This window comes from Berghia stephanieae, chromosome 5 (assembly GCF_034508935.2).
Source record: "Berghia stephanieae isolate SIO BIC M18660-M18661 chromosome 5, UCSD_Bste_1.3, whole genome shotgun sequence".
In the NCBI taxonomy this organism is placed as follows: Eukaryota; Metazoa; Mollusca; class Gastropoda; order Nudibranchia; family Aeolidiidae; genus Berghia; species Berghia stephanieae.
The window spans coordinates 15,860,172-15,870,171 of record NC_088364.1 but is presented as its reverse complement, the minus strand read 5'-3'; the positions used below and the strand labels follow the sequence as shown (position 1 = coordinate 15,870,171).

General features: G+C 37.2%; 1 protein-coding gene across 43 annotated transcripts in view; it reads right to left on the bottom strand.

Annotated features, from left to right (window-relative positions):
- Positions 1-10,000, bottom strand: part of LOC144972476 (uncharacterized) — a 309,958-nt gene that overhangs the window by 240,223 nt on the left and 59,735 nt on the right. For 21 of the 43 annotated variants that reach the window (XM_078913683.1, XM_078913715.1, XM_078913681.1 and 18 more), the window contains exon 1: positions 4,177-5,633. The exons of 20 other annotated variants lie outside the window; for them this stretch is intronic. In XM_078913683.1, the coding sequence (XP_078769809.1) occupies positions 4,177-4,389 (213 nt within the window). In that variant the 5' untranslated portion in view covers positions 4,390-5,633. Of the gene's footprint in view, positions 1-4,176; positions 5,634-10,000 lie in introns of those variants that run through there. 2 more of the 43 variants (XM_078913708.1, XM_078913698.1) reach the window with 1 other exon arrangement.

Below are 10,000 nucleotides of genomic sequence, written 5' to 3'. Positions count from 1 at the left end.
TAGTAGTAGTATAGTAGTAGTAAGTAGTAGTAGTAGTAGATAGTAGTAGTAGTAGTAGTAGTAGTAGTAGTAGTAGTAGTAGTAGTAGTAGTAGTAGAAATAGTAGTAGTAGTAGTAGTAGTAGTAGTAGTAGTAGTAGTATAAGTAGTAAGTAGTAGTAGTAGTAGTAGTAGTATAGTAGTAGTAGTAGTAGTAGTAGTATAGTAGTAGTAGTAGTAGTTAGTATAGTAGTAGTAGTAGTAGTAGTAGTAGTAGTTAGTAGTAGTAGTAGTAGTAGTAGTAGTAGTAGTAGTAGTAGTAGTAGTAGTAGTAGTAGTAGTAGTAGTAGTAGTAGTAGTAGTAGTAGTAGTAGTAGTATCTATCTATCTTATTTTAATTTTTGTTCATTCAGTGATGAAAATAAATCTCGTAGATGTGACGTGTGAGTGAATGTCATAGTGACAGGCATGTGCACTCGGAATCTGACCCAACTACGTTACTCACCCATGTCAATCAATGGATTACCTGCCTCGTTGACATGCAATCACTTATCCGTGAATGATGTCACGCGTTTAACCTTGTTCCGTCCAGCGTCATTCTCTTCAAAATTTAATGTTGATCTGAGCGTCCCGAGCGTGCTTGTCGCCAGCGGGCTTATGAACGGAGACTTTATATATATATAAAGATAAAGCTAGACGTTTATATATATATATATATATATATATATATATATATATATATATATATATATATAATATATAATATATATATATATATATAAACGTCTAGCTTTATCCACTTAATATGCTCTAGCGCTTAATAAGGGGTACCACATTGACTGTAGGGCGGAACCAAAATAACACGGAACGGAGTGTGTCCGGATGACAGGGTCATAATTGTGTCAAGTTATGTACTAATTATGTATTAATTTTTTTTTATTTTTTTTTTTTTGGGGGGGGGGGGGGGGGGGATATTACAATGCTTGAGAGACATGTGATATCATGGACAGTAACAAGGAAATGAAAACTCGTTATCAAGAACAGAAGAAGATTCCAAGAGCAACATAACCATTTGTGGATACGGTATGTTGCTCATATGTCTAGAATGAGAACACATATCTGTCCAAGCTAGATACAAGCATAACATCTCAATAAGATGGATAAACTCGCATGCTTGCAAATCGTGATTTAAAAAAACATAAAAAAAAACAACTATATGGGAGAGGGGGGGGGGAGCAGGGAAGATATCATCTTTCTACATACATTTTTTAAAGAATGTGACTTTATACATTTCTGTTATAGATCCCAGCCGACAATAGGGCAAAACCCAATAAATCTCATTTCAGGTCAAGGACAGGAAGCAAAAGGTTAAGGTAAAATATGTAATATGGCGATGGAAAACACAGCAAGACTGATTACCCCTATCATTAAAGATCTCAACCAAATGTGCTGTGTGTGGAGCAACATGAAGGAACGCGACATACTAAGTGTCCAATGTGTTCCCTCTACAGCCGCAGAATGACTATATTATGTTTCTTTTTCTCGCCAAATAATTAACAAACAAACAAAGAGACAAAAAACAACAATCCCAATAGCCGTAGACGAGCTATGGCTAATTGTGCCAGACACCGAGTCACAAACAAGATAATGATGGCAATATTGACAACTATAAACCAGACCTGCCAATTCAACAGAAAATCAGAACCAACAGATAAAGGGAGCTGAGGGAGGGAAGGGTTGTAAATTCCAGTCTAATTTGATTTGTTTTGTTGTTTTTTTACTTTCCCAATTTCCCTCCAATGATTCGAACCAGCACCGAATAAATTCGGTAGATGGGTCTCATTTATATATGGTAAGTTAATGCATCATTACATTCTTTGTTGTTTGTTTGTTTTGTTTTTTACGGTTTTACGGCGCTTGCAACACATTAATATCATATCAGAGCTAGTTAAAAGTAAGAAAATTGGATAGTAAACAGTTCAAGAATAATAATTAAAGCACCCAAGAAAAAGTAAGGCAAAGGGGAATTGGTTCAAATAGGAAACAGATGTAGTTTCCAAGAGCACACTATCAGTGTACTTAGTTTGAGATCATCTTAAAGTCTCATCCAGACACACGCAAAGGTCCCCACTAAGAGGAATACACTCACATGTTTACAAATTATCATATATATATATATAACATAAATAATTAATACAATGCATAACAGAGAGAAAATATAATCCCCCAAAACTCTAACAAACATTCGACTGTTTCCCTACCAGTCAGGGTATCCGGCCAGGGCCAGGACAAACACAAAGTAATCTCATACCCAAAGACAGAAAGCCTGTTGGAAAACATATATAGAGGGATAGAAGTCACAGTAAGTGCCTCCCTGTCCACAATGGGAGGCCAAGAACCCCACCCAGATGACATTCTTTGGACCAGATAAGGGTATTGAACAATTGTTATTGTTAGTTAAAAATCTACCAAACCCGGAAATACACTAGATCCATAGACCACAAGAATATGAAGAAATACGTTTTTTAAACCATGGGGGAGAAGAATGGGTGGCAATGTTACAACCGTAACATAGTTTAACGTAGCTTTATTCCCTTTTAGAATTTGAATATTTTCTTGTAAACCCCCACCTCCACCTCCATCTGGCGGGTCTGTTTAATCACGTGGTTTACATCAGTGCTAAATTGTTATCGTCCATTTAATTGAATGGCCATACACTGACAATGACTTCAATCAAAAGACAAGAACCGTAGTACAACCAAAAATGCAAAAGGTTTATGACAGAGATAATGGATGGGGAGGAAGAGCACAGGGATAGATAGATAGATAGATAGATAGATAGATAGATAGATAGATAGATAGATAGATAGATAGATAGATAGATAGATAGATAGATAGATAGATAGATAGATAGATGGATTGATGGAAAGAGAGAGAGAGAGAGAGAGAGAGAGAGAGGAGAGAGAGAGAGAGAGAGAGAGAGAGAGAGGAGGAGAGAGAGAGAGAGAGAGAGAGAGAGAGAGAGGTGTCTGACCGATAAAAAGCAACAGGATAAGAGTGTCAAACACAGACCAAGACAACAAGGTATTGGACGCGGTGATCATCGCTATAGAAACGAAAACGTGGTGGACACTGGCGGATAATGTAAGATGATGGATGGTATCACTAATGCCAAATCACTATCGATTAGATATAATCGATGGGTAATGGATACAACGGCTTCATAAAAAGAACAAAATACTAAACACGCCACGTTTCAAGCTCAAAACCCTTCTTCAGCCAATAAACAGAACCCAATTAAAACGTTTTTATGTACATCGCGTTCCAATCTAGTTAGACGTGAGAAAAATTATCGGCACGTCTCGTCGGGAAATACCATCGAATTTTCTTCTCCCCCCCCCCCCCCCCTCTCTCTCTCTCTCTCTCTCTCTCTCTCTCTCTCTCTCTCTCTCTCTCTCTCTCTCTCTTCTTTTTTATTTAAAGATTCTACAATGCTTTTACAGTCCAAGACGTCTCTACTATATATTAGCTTAGTATCCACTTTTTTAAAAAAGGAATGGGTTCGGGAAAGAAGGGATATACTACTAATATTGTAAGTAACAGAATATCTATTTCATTTCTTCGGTTGTTAATGACCAAAAAAAAAAAAAAAAAAGAAAAAAAAAAAAAAAAAAAGAAATAAATAAGATATGGGTAAATTGGCTAAATGAAGCGGTCTCTCCTCTAACAGCAAAGTTCAAGCGATGTTGAGCGAGATCAGTGACCAGATGGGTAGCAACGATAAGCGTTATGCATTTTAATTTGGGTAGGGCAGTGTACACACATTACTTCATTCAACTTAGGTGTGAATGGGGTTATGGGTAAGAGATAGAGTTAATATCATATATCCTACCTTCTCCGCTAATAAATTTATGCTTTAAAAAATCACTACTCATGCGTTTTAAAGAAAAAAACGAATAGACCTATATAGACCGGTCTATGTATTAAGTGTGTTAAAAATCAACTTTTATCTTTAAAATTCAAATTTGCATCAATCAATTTTCTCTCAAATCATGGTTCATATAAAGCCGCCAAATTTGGATTATAAAAATTCGTAAATCATGCAGATCTTATCTGCTTATGGAGATGTCAGTGCGGTAAAGGTTAAAAATGGAAAGGAGAGAATATTACCATTGTTTATTGACAATACTTGTAATACCTTATGATGGTGGTGGTGTTGGTGATAGTGATCCTGAGAAAGACGTCTACCCTTTATCATATCCTGAGACACCCGTCTCTGCTGTGAGACGATGTCCTGGTGGGAAGGCCTCCTCTGGTCGTAGGATGGCCTGCGTTCCGTCGAGTGAGACGGTCGCCTCCCTTGGTGATCCAACACAAACTTGCTAGAGGTCGAGGTAAACAGTGTGGCCATGACAGAGGGATTGGGGCTATCTCGTCGTATTCCAGAAATAAATAATTTTACTTCCAAATATGAAAAGCACAGTTGGACGTCCTCACACTTTGCAGTTAAATGTTCCCTGGATATACCGTTCAAGCCAGAATTGGTCAAACTGGGCCGGCAGGATGAATTCTGATCATTCTTTTTTCAATTTTTAAAAAAAATTGAACTTATAATCTCCAATAATGAAAAAACATAATTAATACTCCTCGAAATACACTTACATTTAGAATAACCTCTCTTAATATCGCTCTAGGCAAAGAATCAGTCAGGGCCAACTGGTTATCGATTTCCAACTCGCGAGTTAAAGCACCAACTACTATAGCTCAACTGCTCTATGATAAATTCATTTCTGGGAGCGACACTGCATGATGACGTGACTAGTTGATGGTTAGACAAACATAGAATTACAATGTAACAATAAGTTGCTGTTGCTGCTGCCGCTGATGCTACAACTACTTTTTCTTCTGCTGCTTCCGTTTTCATGAATAAAATTGAAGTGCTAGATTAGATGCTCCCATCGTTGCTGCCATGGGCAAAAGACAAAATTGCAATCATTTTACTAAACGAACACGATCGATTACCGTATACACTCATTACCACAATCTCTCATTTTAACACTTAGCCGTATAATAAATATCGCATGTCACACATCGTTGATTACGCTTCTTTCATATATGGCTCCTCGTCATGCTAGACGGAAGGTGAGGGGGGGGGGGGGGGAAATTGGATGAAGCATACACTAAATGAACATCTTATTATTTAAAGTTATAACAGATCCAGCTCCAAGATGTTTCGAAAAAAAGATGAAGAACTCCGAGCACATTACAAAGAGCACAATCGAAAACCTGCGTGAGTACTTCATGCATCAATCAAATATTAAATATTGGGGAGGGGAGGGGGGGTGAACTCTCTTTAATCAAACAATTCAATTTCTTTAACATAAGAGAAAAGAGATGAAAAACACAAACACACACCAGGAAAAATTAACACATAATTTACAGGTGCGAGTCAAAGTTTCCAAGAACACGGTGGAACACGGTAAACTATTTTAATGGTTAATTCACAGGTAAATAATAAACTTGATGATAAGAAATAAAAAAAATAATGATACATAATAACGATAATAGTGATAAGAAGTAGATAAAACGAGGTTGAATTTTGGATAAATTTCAAACATTGGCGGCGTTAAAACGGGAACGCATTGATTTTGATATGCGGCGCAAAACCAACACAACAACACGCTAATTACTACTACAGTCTACGCCTGATTCTTCTTGAAGGCATTGAATTGAGGGAGGGGGGGAAGGGGAAGGGAGAGGAGCGGGAGGGGAGAGGAGCGGGAGGTGGAGGGGTATTGTGTGGTGGCGGTGGTTGGTGGGGTTGAGATGGAAAGGGGGGGGGGGGGGGGGGGGGGAATAGCAGAGTAGATAAATGGGTGGGTGGATGGATAGTTGGAATAACTGATGACAGACAGACAGATAGACGGACAAACAGGAGGCACGTGACAGACAATAAATTGATTGATTGATTGATTATTGATTGATTGATTGGTTCGTCTGTTGATTTACTGATTGACTGACTGATTCATTCACTCATCCATTCATTCACTCATTCATTCATTGGCTAAATGACTGACAGGTTGGTTGATTGACTGATTGATTGATTGGCTGTTTGGCTGTTTCGGCGAAGAGAGGATGGAGGTGCTTGAGCGCTGGACACGAGAGGAGAGAGATGGATATATAGACATACAGACATATATAGATAGATAGATAGATCGATAGATAGATATAGATAGATAGATAGATAGATAGATAGATAGATATAGATAGATAGAAGATAGATAGATAGATAGATAGATAGATAGAGAAGATAGATAGATAGATAGATACAGAAGAGTAGATAGATAGATAGATAGATAGATAGATAGATAGATAGATAGATAGATAGATAGATAGATAGATAGATAGATAGATAGTAGATAGATAGAAGATATAGATAGAAATAATAGATAGAATAGATAGATAGATAGATAGATAGATAGATAGATAGATAGATAGATAGATAGATAGATAGATAGATAGATAGATAGATAGATAGATAGATAGATAGATAGATAGATAGATAGATAGATAGTTTGATTGCAAAAGTAAGATGAGGCACTGAGAGAGAGAGAGAGAGAGAGAGAGAGAGAGAGAGAGAGAGAGAGAGAGAGAGAGGGGGGGGGGGTAAGTACGTACAAAGAAATTCGAGTCGAGAGCGTTTCGCACGACACCGATATCCTTAAATATAATATCGATTGAAAGTTTCGTGACGTCATATAAAACTTGGTATCAAATCCCAACATGAAAAGGACACTCTTTCGTCACCAAGTTTGTGCGATGTCCAGGGGATCAAAGGTTTCCAACGACATTGCATCTACGGGTGACAAACACGCCGTGTCGTCATAGAATATGATATTTATAAAATTAAAATTATTAATATAATCACCATCACCATCATCATCATCAATACTATCGACGTCAACGTCATCATCATCACCATTATCAACATCATTCATCGTCAATGCCATCCTCATTACAATCGTCAAAAGAATCATTATTGTCATTCTATATTCTTTAAACTCAAAACACGACCTAAATGGGATCCGAGAGATTCTAACAGACGATTTGATCAAAACATCTCGACGACATGCTCTTCGGAAAAGTTTGGACACATTTCTCTATTTCCCTACATGCACATATTATTAGCAGGTCTGGAAACTGAACGGAATTTTGGGTTGTTTTTTTTTTAACCATCGTTGTTATGGACAGTATTTAGCCTCGATTTGAGGTCATTTCCATTACAACAATGCGTCTATGTTGGGCTATCAGCCTTGTACACATCACCCTAGTCCTGTCTGAAATTTACGTTAAATTCGTAAATACTGTAGGTGTAAATCACCGTTGTCTTTGTCTAAATATTGTAGAGACTGAGCCAAAATGTCGTTTTCGTCACGTTCGCCATAAAAATTACCCTAATACTAAGTTATTTGGAAATCTGCCCTCTAAATAAATTGCCACTTTAAAATACAATTCAATTTGAACACGAATCTATTTCTGAACAAAATAACCGCATTTATGCCCATCGCCTCAAACCGGTATTATGTAGGTGTGTATCTGGTGCTTAAAATGAGTGAACTAGATGAGATTTGGATTAAGGTTGTTTACTTGACTATAATATGCAGCGTGTGTGGTTTTTTTTTTTTAATTATTGACACATTTCAGGTTTGAATAACTCGAGAGCTATGTAAGATTTCATCAAACGGTTTTTTTGTCATTTGTGCAGAATATATTCAAGTTTTGATTGATATACGTTCTAACAACGTTTGCTCTTTGGTAGCTGGCCTATGACGTCATCAGTAGAAAATGCCAATTTTGACATAAATCGTAATTTGTTTTAGCTTTGTCCGACAAGATTCTCTAATGTCAATCTAAGTATATCTACTTGATATGACGTCATCGCTGATTTTACTGGTGATTACGATTGCATTTTGAGGTTTGACACAATGATGGGAACCCTTGGTGATGGCAGTTTTTATAAAAACAAAACATTGAGTTAGCAAAATGGCGGTGGTCTCGTGGAGCTTTAAATTGGACAATTGCGAAACACACGATCGCAAGTAAGATATCAGAAAATTCTCTAATAAATTTGGATTAATATGTTGAAAACTAAATTGATCCAGAATTTAGCATAATTTAACTTTAATATCATAAAATCGTTTTGAGGGTCATATTTTTATTAATTTTATCTAAAATTAAACTACAAAAATCCGAACATATGGGAAACAAATTCCTATATATCCAAATTTGACCACCCAAAAAAATCATTAATAATAGACAGATCAAATCTGGCAGGTTTGGCAATGCTACCACACTAGAGTACACTCGATCCCTGCCTTAAAAGGGGGACGCCACTTCCACTTGTAGACAACGTCATTAATGGCCTTGATGTGCTATGTTTGTATGGATCGCCGGTGGTCTCCGGCAGTCATAGGAGACTGAAATTAGAAATAGATTTCAGTGTATCACTATAATCAGATGAGTACTAGATCGTTACGGGTTGAAATGAGAAATGTTTGCATCACGCAAATGTCTGAAATACATAATTATATCATTACTTTTGTTGCTGTCAATATGTTATTACTTCTGCTGCTGCTGCTGCTGCTGCTGATGATGATGATGATGTTGATGATGATGATGATGATGATGATGATGATGATGATGATGATGATGATGGTGATAATGAAGGTGGGTTTTTTTTTTATTTGAATGACGGTGATGGTGGTAATGATGACGACGGGGATCAGACGATGACCACCACATATTTACCACCACTACCCATAAGGGAGTACGATGAGGTTTGACGTTAGGTTAGCGTTGAACACTGTCATTAATGTTTAGTATGTGCACAGTGAATGTATAGTATCATGTCACTTGTGAAAGAATCTTCAACATTCAAGCACACTTTGCAAACAATTTGAACATAATAATAAAAAATGATAACAAACAGCACCCCTTGCTTCATTCCATTCCTACCTGTCACTCTTAGTCAATTCTACAAACGCACACATATGCGCGCGCGCACACACACAAATGCATACAAGGGATCGTGAGTTGCGTTTTGGTTTTTTTTTTATTTAATTTTTTAAATGCCTTTACTTGTTACTTGTATCTTTTTGCCTTTCTTTTTTTTTTTTTTAATGAATGGTGTTGCTCGCTCTGAATATAATGCTTTGGTTGGGTGGTGTGTGTGTGTGTGGGGGGGGGGGGGGGGGGGGGGGGCGGGAAGAGGGGAGTTTCGATTAGTTAATATTCTGTTTTGTTTCATTACTTTGTTGGGGGGGGGGGGGGGGGTGTTTTGTTTTTGTTGTCTGTTTTTTGTTCTTCGGCGTGTTTTTGTTTTGTTATGTTTTTTTTTTCTGTTGTTTTGTTTTGTTTCTTTTCTTTTTTCGGGGGGGGGGGGGGGGGGGTCTATTCCTATTTTTAGTTTTTTACTTTTATCCTTTTCTTTATTTTTTATTAGTTTTCTTTTTCTTTTGTGGGGGAGGGGGGGGGGGGGGGGGAGTTTTACTATTGGGGGAGGAGTGGGTGAGATCGGGGTCATGAGGAGTGTTTGCTTCTGGTAGTGTAACAATAATTAGTTCGTTTTTGTGACGGATTGATCAGAAACATCAATCCCACATTTTGAATGCTCCAATTTCACTCCCCCCCCCCCCCCCCCCCCCCCAGATGTTTATGCTTTTCCATTTATTTCAAAGCTCTACGAAGTAAGCATAGGATGTATACTGCGAGATGTGCGTATATGAGAGAGAGAGAGAGAGAGAGAGAGAGAGAGAGAGAGAGAGAGAGAGAGAGAGAGAGAATAATACAGTAATAATAATAATAATAATAATAATAATAATAATAATAATAATAATAATAATAATAATAATAATAATAATAATAATAATAATAATAATAATAATACGCCTTTCAACCTAGGTCAAAACCGATCAACTCTGGACGACTATTTTTTAACATAATGGTGATGTCAATTGCATTTT